The following is a 17311-nucleotide window of genomic DNA, read 5'->3' as shown; positions in this document are numbered from 1 at the left end:
GGCACCTGGATAGCTCAGTAGCTTAAAGCCTCTGCCTTCAGCTGAGGTCATGATCCCAAAGTCCTGTGATCAAGACCCGAATCAGGCTCTCTGCTCAGCAGGGAACCTGCTTCTCTGTCTCTGCCTGCCTTTCTGCCCACTTGTGATCTCTGTCAAATAAATAAATAAAATCTTTTAAAAAGCCATTATGGATATGATCTAGTGTTAGCTATTATTTATATTAGATTTAAAGTTGTATGCATATGTATGTGTGGTTTTATGTCACAACTCTAAGCTAATATTTGGTTTGTACCCACATTAAGATTTCCCATACAGGGACTTCATGACCTCTTTTTCTGTTATTTCCCTTTCCTGAGTTTGCTATTTTTCAGAACTAGGCCAGATTGTAATTTACCCTTTTCTGAAAAAGGCTCTCCTCCTCTTTCAGGAATGCTCTCAGAATCCCAGTGACCCACCCTGAGTGTTTGGGGAAGATAGAGAGCCCCATCTACCCAGTTCGGTAATTCAAATAAGGTGAGAAATAGGACAAAACAGTGGTCACTGGTGGTTGGCTCTCAGATAGGAGAGTAACCTTACCAAACTAAATCTACTTTACGCAAATTCAAATATAAAAGAATCAAATATTGTCTGGAGGACTTTATCCTGTCTCTTTTGTCAGTCCATGTAACCAAATATGGGCTTCCTGTACAAAGAAAGACAAAATTATAAATAAAAAAAATAAGCAAAATGAAAAACCTAACCGAAACAAAACCCTATGGTATTCCAGGAACCCAATAAAGGCCTTCTATGCAAATAAAGGCAAAGGGCCAAAAAAAAGCCCAAACTCAACAACTATCTTAAATCTGAAGGACACAAAGAAATTCTTATTTTTTGAACAACTTACTTCTCTCCCATATCTACACTAATGAAGAGGTGAATTGGGCTAAAGGTAATCTAGAAATTTCAGACATTGGCTCTGCAATGCTTTGCAAGCATAATCTGCCTGGTATATGACAGTAAGGATTTTCACATATATTCTAGCCTCTAGACTGCTCTCAGATAGATGAGGGCATTCTTGCTGCATATAGGAGCATTTGGTAGTAGATAATTATGTAGAGAATTCAAGCAATTTCCTCTGAAATTGTTCCTTTGAATTCTTATTACTTAAAACTCAGTAGTAATACTTTACTTTGTATCAAGTGCTATTGCTTGGACTATTTGATCTGTTTCTCCCTACATATTTTTATTTTAGATATGTAAAAACTGAGGTTTAGAGAGCATATTAGTCAGCTTGGACCAATACCACAGACTAGGCAGCTTAAACAACTAAATTTTATTAGAGTTACTATGGTTTATTATAGCTGGGAAGTCAAAGTATCTGAGTTCCTTGTGAGAGCCCTCTTTCTGGCTTGCAGAAAACTACCCCCTCTCTATTCCTCACATGGCAAAGAGACAGAGAGCAAGCTAGCAAGCACTAGCTCTCTGATGTCTCTTCTTAGAAAGACATTAATCCTATGGGTTCATGACTCCATGCTATGATTTTATTTAATTTTAATTACTTCCTTAATTATAGGGCCTATCTCCAAATACAGTCATCTTGGGGTTTGGAGCTTCCATACATGACTGTAGAGGGACACAATTCAGGCCAAAGCAGAAAGATTAAGTGACTTTCACAAGGTCACAGTACTGTTGAATTGTAGAGCCTGGATTTGAGCAGTTAGGCACTGAAACCCCTGTTGTCAACCTTCCTATAACTGTCTGTGAGTCTCATAGAGGTTACAGAGTTGGCCAAGTTTGTCTTCTAGAACTCTGCCTTTCTGTGTTCTGTACTTTTGTCATACCCTTCTCACCTGCTCTAGTACAACATCTCCATGTTCCAGCTCCTCAGGATTCATCTAATTTGTACTAAAGATTGATTCATTCTAAGAGTATTTGCATATTTATGAACAAAATGCCTCAAATAAGAATACCCGTCCTGCCAATAATGGGATGTTAGCTTTCTGAATAGATGAGAAACACATTTTAGAAGAGATTCTTTTCAAATCTCTCAGATTACTCCTTACAGAAGATTGTGGCACTTTGGAATATGAGTGTGTAATACAAACATTTTCAGCTAGTTTAGTTTTTCTTCTTTGTTGCCTTAGAAGAATATTATTTAATTCATTCTGTTAAATATCTACTTCCCTGTCCTTTTCTTTTTAGTAACAAATATTTCTAGCACCTAGATCAGGCACCTTGCTCAGCAGGGGAGTCTGCTTCTCCTTCTTCCTCTGCCCCCATTCACAGGCTTGCTCTCTCTCTCTCTCATTTTCTCTCTCAAATAAATAAATAAAATCTTTAAAAACAACAACAACAACCAAAACCCCAAACATTTCTTGAACACTTTCTATACATAGGACATGAATATAAATTTAAAGATACAAAATGGCCCTTGCTTTCAAAGTATAATTTAAGTATAACATGCTAAGTCTCAGAGAAAGATCTAAGAAAAAGTAATATGACATTTCAGAGAATGAATTTAGATAGAACTGCAATTTTCAAAAGTTTTATCTTATTTTATGAACACTGAGGCATTTCTGAAATCTTTTGAGTAGGTAGATGGCTTTATCTGAATCACTTTTAGAATCACCTTTATAATATAAAGGGGAGTATAAAGAGGAAGAGAGCTCAGAACACTGTAATTGTCCTGAGGTAAATTCTATAGAAAAAAGTAGTTGTAAATAGTAGAACACATTTGTGAGTCTAGTGTTTGAGGCTTGAAGTCATATTTGTATAAAAAGTTTAGTGTTTCCCCACATTTTATCATAAACTATATGGGATGTTGTTCAAAATATTTAGTAATTGGTATGACACAGGACTTTAACAATCAGAACAGGGAACCGGCCAATCAAAATAGATTCAGTCTAAATTTATAATTAACAAATGTGACCATACTGGTATGTGCTGGTTGAATGTCAGATCTACTTTTGTCTCTGGTTGTATAACATGGATCTCATGATTTGAAAAATTTTACTCCTTAAACACATTTCAGGGGCATGTCAGTAGCTCAGTGGGTTAAGCCTCTGCCTTTGGCTCAGGTCATGATCTCAGCGTCCTGGGATTGAGCCCCACATCAGGCTCTCTGCTCAGCAGGGACCTTGCTCTCTGCCTGCCTCTCTGCCTACTTGTGATCTCTCTGTCTGTCAAATAAATAAATAAAAAATCTTTAAAAAACAAACAAACCACATTTCATAAATTAAGTAAAAAAAATTCATTTTCCAATTTCTTAATTTAATAATATACTTCTGTAATTTATATTAGCTTAAGATCATTATAACATACTAAATTGATACAATTTTAGCATTAATGTATGACACTTGGTTGTCAGTTGGTCTATATGGTCTTATATCAGGCAAATGTTTAATCTCCATTTGACATTTTGAAATGCTAAAATATTTACCTAACTTCATAAATCCCTAGGGGACAGGTGGACTGCTGTCCTCAATTAACAGTGTTGATTTAAGTCCTGTACCTCAGAGCCTAGAGATGTTTGAAAATCTCTCTCTCATACACACACACACTAAATATTTTCATAATTGACATATTATTTAGTTGCCAAAGTATCTATCACTCTCTTTTGTTTTATACATTTATGTTATAATATTTTACTCACCTTGTCCCTGAAGGCACACACATTTATAATCCTTGATTTAGATATTTTTGTGTTTTCAGAGACATCATTTTGTTCATGTCATAATCCAATTCCAATTATAGTGAATTATGCTGTGATCAGGTTTTAAAAATTCCTGAAGTAGCTCTATCTCTTGAAGCACTGTTAACTGAGAAGACTTTACCATTTATAGTTGGCAGATTCTGCTTGAGCTGAATTCACCCTGACTTCCATTTTAGTTCACAACTTTCTACTCTTTTACATTCTACTTTTGACCTTCAAAATTATTTTGACAACCGCAGTTGACTTTTTGTCGTATGTAAAACTTCTCTTTTTGATTTTTGTTTTGATTCTTTCCTCTACTTACATCCCTTGCTCTTCCTCTGAAACCAGTCCTCTTGAAACTATGTGTTCCAATCCCCCACTGGAAAAAGTATCTGTGATCTTCTGTACTTCATGATGGTGCCCTTGGCCCATCTGAGCCTTCAGGGACCAAGAGGCAACATTCTTGTGCCATCATGGTTTGCCTGATATCTTCCTGTCCTTTCCATTCTTCCCCCAGGACCACATGCTGATGCTGCATTAAAGTGCTGTCTAAGATAGGGCCAAATTTGAGCTCTGAGTGTGCTGGTCTTCCCCCTCATTGTTTCTTATAAAGATGATGGATCATTTTAGTTAGGACGAAGTAGTAGAAGGGCAACCAGAAGAATTCTGAATGGTTACAGCCCAAGTGGCAGACATAATGTGTTTTTGATGAACATTAATGAGCTAGGGTGTACCTCAGGGACAGTATATAATAAGGACTCCATGAGAGACATTATGACTGGACCCTGTGCTTCTTGCTTCTATCCACAAAACTCAGTGTCTGCATACCCTGACTTTGACACTGCACTGCCACAGTGAGTAGGAGAAAGTGTGGGTAACACATGGCAGAACTTGGGGAAATTTTTCTTTCTTCCTTTAAAAAAAAAAGGCAGATGGTGTTTTGAACACAACTTGCCGTAGAACATAAAAGCATGAGAGCTCTGGCTGTTTGAAAGAGAAAAAAAATAAGTTGCTGTTTTTTAATGGTAAAACTAGTTTCTTCCAGGAGCTTAAAGAAAAAAAAAAAAAAAAAACTTTGAGAAATGGGAGTGAACTGCAAGATAGGGTTTGTGTAACAAGTACCTAAAACCACAGAAGTCACATGGGCTCTTTCTGCTTTGCTACTTTTGACTGCTTGTCAGAGAATTAGACTTTTAGCTTCCCCTGTCCCGCAAGGCCACTCAACCATGTGCGAGCTGGAGTAATCTTTATTCACAATGTCTTTACAAAGGCTCACACAACAGGGTAGCAATGGCAATTTGGCGGACTACTGTGCTGGTCCAGTGTTTAGTTCTTACCCCCAGCTCAAGGGCAGCTTGCAAATGGATGATAATAGACGGATTCAAATGCTGGCTGACACTGTGGCTACTTTGCCTCGGGGAAGAAAGCAGGTATGATTACTGTTTTGTATTTTCTAAGTGTTCACGTTCTCTTGAGCTCAGAGTTGATATATTTGTCTGGCTTCACACCGAAATTGTATTTTAGAGGCTTTGGAATTAGTCACTAAGAGTATGGGTGAGGAAGGAGACAGGGAGCCCCCAGAGCTCGTGGACTAGTCCAAAAGATTTAAGACCATAATAAAAAAAATTTTTTCCAGGCAAAAATTTGAAAGGAGATTGTTTTTCTCGTGTGAAGAGGTATCGAGGTAAAATGAAAATCGTTAAGTACATCGAACTTACTTAGTGCATTTAGACATGGCCAATTTGAGAATTATTGATCTTTTCCCCCTGGATGTGTCTCATTGATTCCTTCCCTCCCAGGTGCACTCCTTGATAGTTATTTCCAATCCAAGGAGAGTACTTTTTCTTCAGGACAAATTTTGTTGACTACATTATTTTCAGTGCTGGGGCACAGACACTTTCCTAATGTTATTGGGAATTAAGGCTTTTATTGGATGTGTGAATGGCTGATTGAATACCAGCTCAGTCACTTTCTAGATGCGGGACCTTGGGCAAGTCATTTGCCCCTCTAAGATTTAGTCTTCTTTTTTCTTTTTTTTTTTTTTTCTTTTTTTTTTTTTAAGATTTTATTTATTTATTTGAGAGAGAGACAGTGAGAGAGAGCATGACTGAGGAGAAGGTCAGAGAGCGAAGCAGACTCCCCATGAAGCTGGGAGCCTGATGTGGGACTCGATCCCAGGACTCCAGGATCATGACCTGAGCCGAAGGCAGTCGTCCAACCAACTGAGCCACCCAGGCGTCCCTAGTCTTCTTTTTTCTATAATGCTGATAACAATAGAACCACCCCAAGAAGTTCTTCTGTGGCTTAAGTGAGGAAGTGTGCAGTGCTTAACACATGACTGATGTGTGGTATGTGCTCAGTAATTATGCTATTGTTTTTCATTTTTATTGCAAGGTATTTCCCTAGAGATGAAAACTTATTTAGAAAAAACCATGTCCAGTTGAGTTTGTTTCTTTCATTCTATAATTTCCAATTTTTCAAACAATATTTTAACCTCTCCAGTTTTTGGTTATGTAACTTGTTATCATGCTGCAAGGACATATCTGATTTTAGAATTAGAATTACTTTAAAGCATGCAGTTTTGTCCTCAAATCCTACTGTGCATCACGGGCTCCTCATAAGCCTCCTAATTTCAGGATTAGAGAGTTAGGGCATAGAGGGAGAGTCATGATCTTTTCTCAGTGATGTATATAGCTGATTCCTCATTATTTTTCACAATGAAGATAAAGGCATAATTTGCCATGGCATGGATTTTTGATCTTTTTAAATCCCAAATGCTTTTATGACATTAAGCCTAATCAAATGATGAGCATTTCTATCAATTTACTACTTGCCTGAAAATAAAGCAGCTGTGGGAAGTACCAGGATCTTTATTCAGGTTTCAGATATAGAGCAGTGTAGGAGGTACAGAGATGAGAAGAACACGTTTCCTGGTCTTGTAGGGTTAAAAATTCAGTAGGCAGAACCAATAGGCATTATACAACATAAATGCTCAAAGCCAAGGACATGCCTTTTAAGATAACCTTGAAGGATACATATTCCAGTGATTGCAAGGTATTCCAGAACAAGGCAATAATTAATGCCTAGGCACAGATCTGGGGGCCTTCAGGGCACCTTGAGGTAACAGCACATTACCGTGTCCAGAGGACCCAGTAAGTGTCTGTGGGAGGGGAGGGGAGACCTCAGAGCTGGGCTGCTTTACGAAACATTTGAACACTTACCCTGATGAAGTCGTCATTTGACCAGCACAGGGAGCCACTGGGTGTGTTTGAGCAGAAGAGGGTTTTAGGAACCTCACTTGAGAAACATGGTGTGTCGGTAAGTGGGTAGGGGTGAGTGGCGAGGGCGCAACTTTTGCAGTAACTGGTGAAAGAAGAAGTGGATGAAATGGAGAGGAGACCCAGAAACTTGGGTGTGAAAGGCAGTGAAGTTGGAGGAGTCACATCTGGTTTTAAGCATGGGTGAAGACGCGCGGACTAAGAGAGGGCAAGCAGGAGGAGGTTATCGAAGGAGATAATGAGGGGGATTGAGACAGATGAAACACACTTACTGTGCATACGTATATAACACATACAAGTGAACATATACATGCACACATTCCCACGCCGATGAATTTATCTGATGTTCTCCTCTTTTTAGGTTTTTTCTTCTCCCTTTTCTTGTATTCTTTCCCATAGTAAACCCTACTCAAACAGGTTTTTCATCCTGTTGTGAGAATTACTGTAAGAAAAAAAGAAAGCAAAACAAGCCTCTTCTACATGATACTTCTGATTCTGTCCAATTATCATCAATGAGACTCGATGCAAATTTATCCCAACATTTCAGAACTTTCCAAATGGATGTTCATTTCTTTTAAGTGGTTTTGAGACAATAATCACCCATTTGGCACCGATTGAATTGCAGGCAACAAGATCCCTGTGAGGCAATCCCAGGAGCAGGTGTTTCTCTGCCCACTGTTATTTTCGACACTTTCAGGCTGACGTCAACAATTCATACTTCTCGTTATTGTTGGCTTTGGTTTCTGCAAAGCTTTATCTGGGGAGCCTCTGGTTTCAGATGAATCTTCAGAAGCATTTGGGTGTTTACACTCAGAATTGCTTAAAAATAGACTTCTGTGTGTGCATATTATCTCCATACCTGTATTTGTAGGAGGTGATAGACATCGCAGTGCAGCTTCTACTTCTGAACATGATTTCAGGGGGGGGGGGGAAATCCGTGCAATGGAAGACACAGTGGGAAGGAGACCAGAGGAAATGAGGAAAGGCTTTGTAAATGTGGTGATGCCAAAGGCGTAGTGATTGTGCCTGATGGGACACTCGTCTGAGGATAGTAGGTTGCATCAGGAAGCCAGTGTTCACCAAAGGCTGTCACAAGAGCCAGGGGCCTGAGGACCAGGCCAGAAGCTAGAATGTGCCTCAGTAGTACCACAGGCTGCCTTTGCCTGCCAGTCTTGGGGTTATCTAATTATTGCTCCAACGCAGCTTCTGAAGGGTGATTTCACGTAAAAGCTCAGATACAGAATTTTGTTAAGTGTGTATTTCTGGGGTGGACTCCGCCCTCCAGGAGCTTTCTCCTAATTTCTGGCTCCAGCCCCATCTGGAGCCAAAACTCCCAAGTGTTCCTAACTGCAGCAAAGTATTTTAAGCATCCAATGAATACTTCAGGTAGAAAACTGTAGGAATTTCACTCCAATAGAATTTGAAAAGTGTCCTCTAATCTAATATTGTGACACACCTGGAATCAAGAGCCCGCAGTTTTTCTTAGAAAAGACGCTCATGAGTCCACAATGAGACTTCTGCGGGAAGCCGCGACATATCTTTGAGTTCCTTAAGGGCACTTATGAGTTAGGAAACTGAAGTCCACTCCATTAAGCAAGTATCTTAGCATAGTCTGCAGCACCCTGCTCTCTCAAGGCTCCTGGCTTAAAAGGGGAACAGGGAAAAAAGCTATATTCATGGAAGACATCAGTGAGAAGGAGGCAGGGCATCTAACTTGTAGGTTTTTGAAACAGTGGAAACAAAAGAAACACGGTCTCTGTTGATAAGGAACCTCTCCCCACCCCAGGACTTTCAGGAAATGAGCACACTGAGTGGGGACCAGGAAGTAACAATCTGTTACTTAGCAGCAGAAGTGGCTACAGGATTGAACTTGGAGCTCCTCCCCGCTTGCGGCTCTTTGGCTAGCCCTAACCCCTATCTTTTGCAAACTGACAGCAGAAATATCTGGTCTTGGCATCCTACTGAAGAGGAGCACTGTGAATCACTGCACAGCAGCAAAAATTACATTTTGAATATCAATGCCTGAACTTTTAAGTCATCTCACTAAAAACAAAAGAAGAGGAATCATAAGCTCACCCCCAGGCATCTTTCTATCAGTGGCAGTGAGGGGTTAAGGAGCTTTGTCTAATCAAAGGCGGTAATTGAATGTGTAATTTGCAGGCCTGCCAGATTGCCCAACCTAGATTTCTCATATTAGATAATGTGTAATAAAAGACAGCTGTTGCCAGCATATGCTGTTCATCACACACTGGTTCCTCATTCGTGTGACTCGGTGTCATCACAGCAACCCTGAGAAAAGACTCTGGCTTTGAGGGCATTCGGGAGCACCGCCTCCACTGGTTAGATCCCAGAGCCGGACCGCGCACTCTAGGAGAAAGGCTGCAGGAAAACATCTTCCAAAGCTGAGACCTTCCATAAGGCCGCAGGCACACTTCTTCCCACTTTAGCAGGTAGTCTGGTGTGTGAACAAGGTTGAACCCTGAGAACATTCCTTTCCACATTGCCTGAGTCTGACAGCCCAGATCAAAGACAAGGAGGCTTTGTGTCAAGATGAGGCACGTGTCAGAGAATTTGATGGTTCCTAATTTATTTAAATTCTTTTTTATTTAAATATTAGGTGCCTAAAAGAGGTTCGTCGCTTATCCAGAGTAGAAACTAATTTATAATTCGACTTAGTCTGATTTTTTTGTGTGTCACTGATAACCCAAATCAGTCAGTCCACAGGAACTGAGACTCTGCCATGCATCTCACATTGTGCTAGGCAAATATTTTCAGTCAGACAATTAGATAGAAAGGTTAGGAAGAGAAAGGTGGGGCAGTTTCCTTCTGTGTGGAGGTCTTGGATTTGTCTTCTGGACTTACAGACTTTAGATTTGAATTTTAATAGAGTGTTTTTTGTTGTTGTTGTTGTGTTTTTTTTAATTTAGAAGGCAAGTTTGCAGGTGGACCAGATGGAATCTTGAGGTTCCCATCAATGCTATGATTATTTGCCTGGCAAAAGGACATTTAAAATTGCTGAGGAAAGAGTGGAAATTTTAATAACTCATTAATTCTTGCTATCATTTATTTGTTTGGCAGTTATGTATTAAGGCATTGCTATCTTTCTTTGCTTTCTTTTAGTTCTTTCTCTATGGTTCTTATTGTTTTTGGATTGAGATTTTTCTTTTTTTGTTCTTTTGTTTGTTTGTTTGATTTTCATTTGTAATGTTGCCTTGTGTTTTGGATTTTTTAAATTTAATTTTATATTTTTAATGATTGCCCTTGAGATTTTCTTGTGAATATTTAAAATCTTCTGAAGGACAAAATTGAAAAGTATTTTAACTCAGTGGATATCTTTAAAAAAAAATTTCCCTTTATAGGGGCTCCCAGAACTACCTTCCTCCTTCCAAATGGCAATACTCTCCTGACATGAGAAAGGCTCATTCTCATTTGCAAAACTGTTTCATTAAACCCTCTCAGTCGCCCTAGGAAAAAAGCACTAGATTGTGTAGCTCCATGCACTACTTAAAATGAAATGTTCTGCTTCTCAGTCACACCAAAAAAAATAAAATAAAGTAAAATAAAATAAAAATAATAAAAAAAAAATAAAAAAAATTCCTCCTGAATTTGAGAATTTGATCTTTCACCACTACTTATTTACTTATATTGGTGTCTAGTAGTTTTACTTCTGTTTGTCTATTTAGCTATTTTTAAGTTTCTACTCTATTCCAGGCCCTGCTCTAGGCACTGGGGTAGAAAGTAAAATAAGTACATTCCCCAAGAGGCCCAAAGGATATCGGTAATTATGTATAGAAGAGAGGTATTTGATCCAGCGTACCCCTTACATAAACACACATACTTGTCTCTCTATATACGAATATTTGAATAATATGATGACTATTGATAGCAAAAGTAGTATTTTTAGAATAGAAACCCTAGTTATGATAACAGGTAGTATAAGTAGGTATGACCTACCTAAGTACCTTAAAATCAGAAATGAGGGTAAAAGCCAAGCAGATAGAAATAATGAAAATAGATTAAGACAATGTGAGTGCAGTATTCGGGAGAGATGAGAATGCTGGCCAATGTCAAGTTCATCTCCTCCATAAGAAGGCACCATATTGCATAGCTGAGCGGTTCCTGCCCATGTGTGTGTTAGGTAGGGCAAACAGGCTGAAATAAACCATATACATTGTTGGAGGCCTTGTACACTGAGTCCTTACAAATGGAAAACAAATACTTTTTACCAAATTTAGAAAATTTTTTGGATCTGGGCCAACCTAGTGCCATCTTCAGAATGATATACACGGTTTGAGGCCTAGAACTGAAAAGACAAGGAATTACAAAATGCAATTAATTTACACCGAATCAACAAGGGAAGATCAGCTCTTCTTTACAGTAGCTTTATTGATCAATAAGCAAATTCTGAACACCGAGCCATTTCAGAAAGTTTGTGAGAATGCTGACATTTGGTACTAGGTAATTCAAACTCATATCAGTGATAGAGGCTTCTCTCCGAACAAATGCCTTAATAAGGATTTTGTTTGTGCATTAATTTCTTTTATGTGTTTTTTTTTCCTGATTTTTCATCTCCTTTTTGTCTTATTTGTAGTTGTTTGGACAATGTGTTGCTCTTCTGGCATTTTGTAATATATTCACTGATAGACAACAAGTATATCACAAGTGGCAGTGAAACACTATGGTTTAGCTAGTAACATAAGGCGACATTTTTGGGCCCCTGGACCAAGACTTGAGAAATGGCTAATTAACTTGTGTTAATTCCTAAAGGAATAAAATAAAAACACACACAGACTCACAGCAATCACCTGAGAAACAAGATGCTTCCTTTTGCTTATTTTTCCTATTTACAAGGGTAGAATATATCCTGGAAGTTTATGTGTATATAATTTTTTTCCATAGCATGCACTGGGGGTAGGGGGCCAGTATTCATACTGTTTATAGCATTCTGAGGCTCCCTTCCTTTCTTGGCTGGAAATCTCATTGATTTTCCAAAACTATTGCAAAAATAAGTCATAAAGCAGAACTGAGATTTTGAGTCCCTGTTTTCACCTGAATTGTATTTCTTTATATGTATTGATTCTTTACAGATTATTATAGCCTTCTAAAAACAGGAACATATTGAATTTTTACAATAAATACAGTCATTTCATCAGTATCAAAAAAGTATCAAGTATTTGGGTTTTATATGCCATTCTATGGGTGTTGTTTTCTTTGGATTTCTGTGTGATTATAAAATGCACTGGTTATTTTTTCAGGGGCTATTCTAAATACAGATTAGATATGACATTTTTTGGGAAGCTTTAGAGTTTTGCCACATTACATGAACTCTTTTGCCGTGGTATATTATTATCTGAGCCTCTTTTAGCCTTTTAATGCTTGAACGTTCCCTTTCTCGGCTCTCCTTTTCTCCCAGTAGAGAATGGAAATTACTACCCTTACATAACCATTTCCCAAATCTGGGCCAAGGAAGGTGATAAAGAACAAATTCCTTTGTGATTTCGAACATTTTATAGATGTGTCTTAGGACCTTTTGATAACGGTGTGCTTGTTATATTTTTCAGCTTGCTTTGACGAGATCAAGTTCTTTAGGTGACTTTTCCTGGTCTCAAAGGTAAAGAGATTCATATATTTTTTGTTCTCTTACCAGCATGCACTAACACACACACACACACACACACACACACGCACACACACACACATGCACACACACATAGTCTTAAATACTACAGTTTACCTGAATGTCAGCCATCTGTAACTGTGACAGTTACTTCATGATAAGAACGTGCCAAGTGTGAAACTTTGATCTTCATGTGTATTTCTACTTTATTATTACAGAAAGCTCATTACTGTGGAAAAACAAGATAATGGAACATTTGGATTTGAAATTCAGGTGGGCAGTTTTCTATTTTCCAGATTTTATTTTATTTTTTTTTAAGATTTTATTTATTTATTTGACAGAGAGAGACACAACAAGAGAAGGAACACAAGCAGGGAGAGTGGGAGAGGGAGAAGCAGTCCCCCTGCTGAGCAGGGAGCTGGATGTGGGACTTGATTCCAGGACCCTGGGATCATGACCTGAGCTGAAGGCAGATTCTTAATAACTGAGCCACCCAGCCACCACTCAATTTTCCAGACTTTTCATGAAGAAAGTAGCTCTGATAGTTTGATATTAGCAAAGAAAGAGTGAAGTCAGGATTAGAGAGTGATGAACACTGTGACTTTTATTCAATGTGCTGTGGTTTGTTTGGGGTAGTTTCTCAGGATGCTAGGTATCATCAAGGAAGGAAAACTTCGAAGCAGTTGAAATAAAACCTCTGAGATATGCTCACCTTCTTGTTCTCAGTTGCTTTAGTTTTCCTGTAAGTCTACCGATCAGAAATGCTTGGTATCTACCAGGTCTCAAATGAGAAAGTGAAGGACTCTTTACAAATGTGCATTTTTTAAAAAAAGGATTTTATTTATTTATTTGACAGAGAGAGAGAAAGAGAGAAAGAGAGAGACCACAGGCAGGCAGAGAGGCAGGCAGAAAGAGAGGGGGAAGCAGGCTTCCTGTTGAGCAGAGAGCCAAACACGGTGCTCGACCCCAGTACCCCGAGATCATGACCCGAGGCTTAAGGCAGAGGCTTAACCCACTGAGCCACCCAGGTGCCCCCGGATGTGCATTTTTATATATTTGCATTTCATATATGTTTTGCATCATCATTTTTATACTGTATATGAGATTTTAAATCTATACTTTCGTATTCAAGAAATACTTGAAAGCATGTAAATTTGTGTGTATGAGGCTGCATGTATTCATATCTATCTCCTGTTACATTTGAAATACTGAAGCTTTCATCTCAGATATACAGAAAAAAATTTGGACTTTTTTTTTTTTAAAGATTTATTTATTTTGAGAAAGAGAAAGAGAGTATGTGTGTGCGTGAACAGGAAGAAGGGTAGAGGGTGAGGGAGTGTGACTCCCAAGCAGACTCCATGCTGAGTGTGGAGCCCCATGTGGGGCTCAGTCTCACAACCCTGAGATCATGACCAAGCTGAAACCAAGAGTCAGAGGCTTAACCGACTGAGCAACCCATGTGCCCCTGGAGTTTTTTTCTTAATGACAACACCTTACAATTATTATTTGAAACAATTTAGAAAAGTTGGGTTTACTTGCATGTTGTCTCATGCTCTAGCATGTTCCTAAGAGTCTTTATAGGTTTCTATTTCTAATAGCCTAAGAATTTCATTTCCATTTTCTCATTTGCTCTCTGCTCTTTCATGGCCATATGTGTAAAGATGGTGAATCAGTTCAAATGAAGCCTAATACAATTAAGTGCAACAGTACTAGCTTAAGTATTATTATTTTTTTTCTTCTATCTTTTGCATTTCTTTTAGGTATATTTTGCATAATCATACTTTTACAGTGCATATCAGCTTTTAGGTCTTAGCTTTGATGCTGCTTTCAGAAAATTTTTGTGACTGAATATCAACCTCCAAATTGGAAAATCGGTGTGTATTTGAAGATGAGGAACAGGAAACAGTGAAGTAAAATATGTGTTCTGAATAAAGAAACAGAATGAGGAGGGAGAAGGCTGCAAGAGGAAGAAAGATACTTTCTACTTTCTTTTCTTTTCTTTTTTTTTTTTTAAGATTTTATTTATTTATTTGATAGACAGAGAGAGATCGCAAGCAGGCAGAGAGGCAGGCAGAGAGAGAGGGGAAAGCAGGCTACCTGCTGAGCAGAGAGCCCGATGCAGGGCCCGATCCCAGGACCTGAGCTGAAGGCAGAGGCTTAAGACACTGAGCCACCTAGGCGTCCTACTTTCTATTTTCTGAACTATTCTACTTTTAAATTTGGTGTAATCTGTAATTTTTCTCTCAGGGTTTAGAAGCATAGTACTCTCACTTATTCCCCATTTGCACGGAACACTCTTTTTCCATTGGAGAGATGTAGCACTCTTTGTGACTGCTTCTTTTTAAATGAGAATTATCCACAGGATGTGTAGCAGTTGCTACTGGAGACAGGATCAATGACCACTCACGTATTCTACTTAGTGTGACAAATGGGGATCTTTTTTCTCATTCTTTTGTGATATATGTCACTGTTTCCCTGTGTTTCTCCCCCAAACCACAAATGCCGACTCTACATGAAGCAAGAGTCACAACTATCCGTAGTGGACAGCAGGCTGCAGCACCTTGAACCTTTGTAGGTCAACGCTGAGCTGATGATTTCACTTCAGAATTGCAGCATGTGCCAGGGAAGCAGGAACCCTCTCCTGTGCCAATTCCCATTTAGAGTGTGCTTTCCATTGCCAGCTCTGCCCCCTAATCTAGTCTTTAGCAGTCCTCAGATTTGCAGTTGCCACCAAGTGGGGGAAATGCCCTGGGAACCTTTGGAAGACCAGATAGAGCCATAAGTACTCCTATTGAGTGCCCACTGTTAACATGTATTTGGGTTCTGGTCTCCCAAGTGAAGGGCATGTTGGAAAAGAAACAAGTGCACCTCCTCTTTGAATTTCCATGGGTGCTAGGTTTATACTGCTGATGAGAATCACATGGTATGGTAGCAGACAAACATCAGATTCCCACATATCAAGTTCATACTCTCTCAGTGCTGCCCTGTGGGGTTTTTAGGAGTTTCAATGAAATAACACATCTTAGAAATTACTGAGTAATGTGCCCGGTACCAGTAGATCAGCCAATGGCAGGCGTTGCATGAAGGTCACTGGGCCTGAGGGAGTGCAGTGTGACTTTTGTACCTCTAAGAAATTAGAGGCGATTGTTATGTCACTGGCTTCTAAAAATGGGACCCAGAAGACCGGGTGAGAGAGAGGGAAATTATTTCTACCCATAACATTGGGTGCTCTGCCTTTTCTTCTCCATCCCCAACCCACACATTTTACACTGCTTGCAAATGTTGGGTCGGTGGCTCCGGGAATGCAGGAGAAACAATAGAAATGACTGCAGGGCCGCCATCTTCCAGGTCCCCTCCCCCACTTTCCTAATCCTTGACTCTCCCGCCATAAGGATGTATGCCCAGGTCACGTCTCCACAAGTGTGGAGTCTCTACACTCCACAAGTCTCCACAACCCGATACCTACGCAAGAAACTGGAACATCAGGACTCCCCCAACCCTCCAATCCCCAAATACCGTACCTTATATGGCTGTGAGAACCTATTCCCTGTCTTAACCCAGATAAAAGACCCACTCGACACCCGGTGCGACTTCCCCAACTCTCCTCTTTGGCGGAACCTTGACCGAGGGCACCTTTAATAAATTTTGCCTTGTGCCTACCTCGCCTGGTATCGTGTTTATCTCACCTGTAAAACCTTATAGCAAACATATGAGCCAACTGTGTAAATCAACACATTTGCCCGTCCTCTACTCTGGACCTAGAGGGTAGATGCTCACTGCTAACAAGATTTGCTATAACAGTGGTTTCCCAAAGGAGTGACTGTTAGAGCTTTGGCCCATGTACCCCATGAACCGGATTGCCTTTCCATTCCTGGAAGTGTCCAGGCTCTAGCAAGAACACTTCCTGGCAGCAAAGCTGTTTAAGAGGTCTCTGCTATAGATGGGAAGTATATTAACTGATCTTTAAAAGGTTCTGTCTACCTTTACGATATGGGGGATTCAACATGCCTTGCAGAGAGAATAGAAATTTTTTCGATGTTAACAAAATCAAGTTTCTAGGAGTTGCTTGCATATGATTGACTTCTGGTTCTGGAGCCTGTATGTATAATAAGAAGGAACGAACATCAGTCATTAACTTCTCCACAAGGAAGCGGTGCTGTAATGTGGTTTAATTTTAGGAATCACATTACTTCACTCAGGTGCTGATTTTGATTCTCAGTGGAACGAGGTTTTATAACTTAAATGTGTGAAAAAGGCAAATATGTTTGTTATAGGTCATTGGGCCACTCTGTCTAGCAATATTTATGCAGTATTCTTGGTACACTTTGACACAAAAACAAAAACAAAAACAAAAACAAGGTGCTTTTGCCAAACTGAGGCAAGAGATGAAGCATAAGTTTTTATAATCTGGTTGGGGGGCTAATGAACGGGTGAGTATTCAGGGTAGGCATAGCAGAAAGCACTTAGACAAGAAGGTAATCACGTCAATTATAGTACTTTTGAAAAAATGCAGGGCAGATTGTCATTATTTGCAGAGCTCTGATTTAAAATAATTATTGTTGGCATATCTCCCTTCCTGGATGTGTAGTGTTCCATATGCTGCTGTAATGAGTGCTTTAGCTTGGGAGAAATACACAGAGATTTTTCTCTTTGCTTTTGGCTACTATTGTTTTATCCCATTGGGAAATAAAAAACCTGATTTTTCTTTTTTTTTTTTTTTTTTTTTTTTTTTTTTTTTTTTTT

General features: G+C 39.2%; 1 protein-coding gene across 2 annotated transcripts in view; it reads left to right on the top strand.

The window, feature by feature from the left end:
- Positions 1–17311, top strand: part of CYTIP (cytohesin 1 interacting protein) — an 88099-nt gene that overhangs the window by 39026 nt on the left and 31762 nt on the right. Inside the window, exons 1-3 of one of the 2 annotated variants that reach the window (XM_059393997.1) lie at positions 4376–5103; positions 12513–12562; positions 12787–12841. In XM_059393997.1, coding sequence (XP_059249980.1) covers positions 4930–5103; positions 12513–12562; positions 12787–12841 — 279 coding nt within the window. In that variant the 5' untranslated portion in view covers positions 4376–4929. Of the gene's footprint in view, positions 1–4375; positions 5104–12512; positions 12563–12786; positions 12842–17311 lie in introns of those variants that run through there. The other variant, XM_059393998.1, reaches the window with a different exon arrangement.

This window comes from Mustela nigripes, chromosome 3 (genome assembly GCF_022355385.1).
Source record: "Mustela nigripes isolate SB6536 chromosome 3, MUSNIG.SB6536, whole genome shotgun sequence".
Taxonomy (NCBI): Eukaryota; Metazoa; Chordata; class Mammalia; order Carnivora; family Mustelidae; genus Mustela; species Mustela nigripes.
The sequence above is the reverse complement of the archived record's forward strand: the minus strand, read 5'-3'. Positions and strand labels throughout refer to the sequence as shown.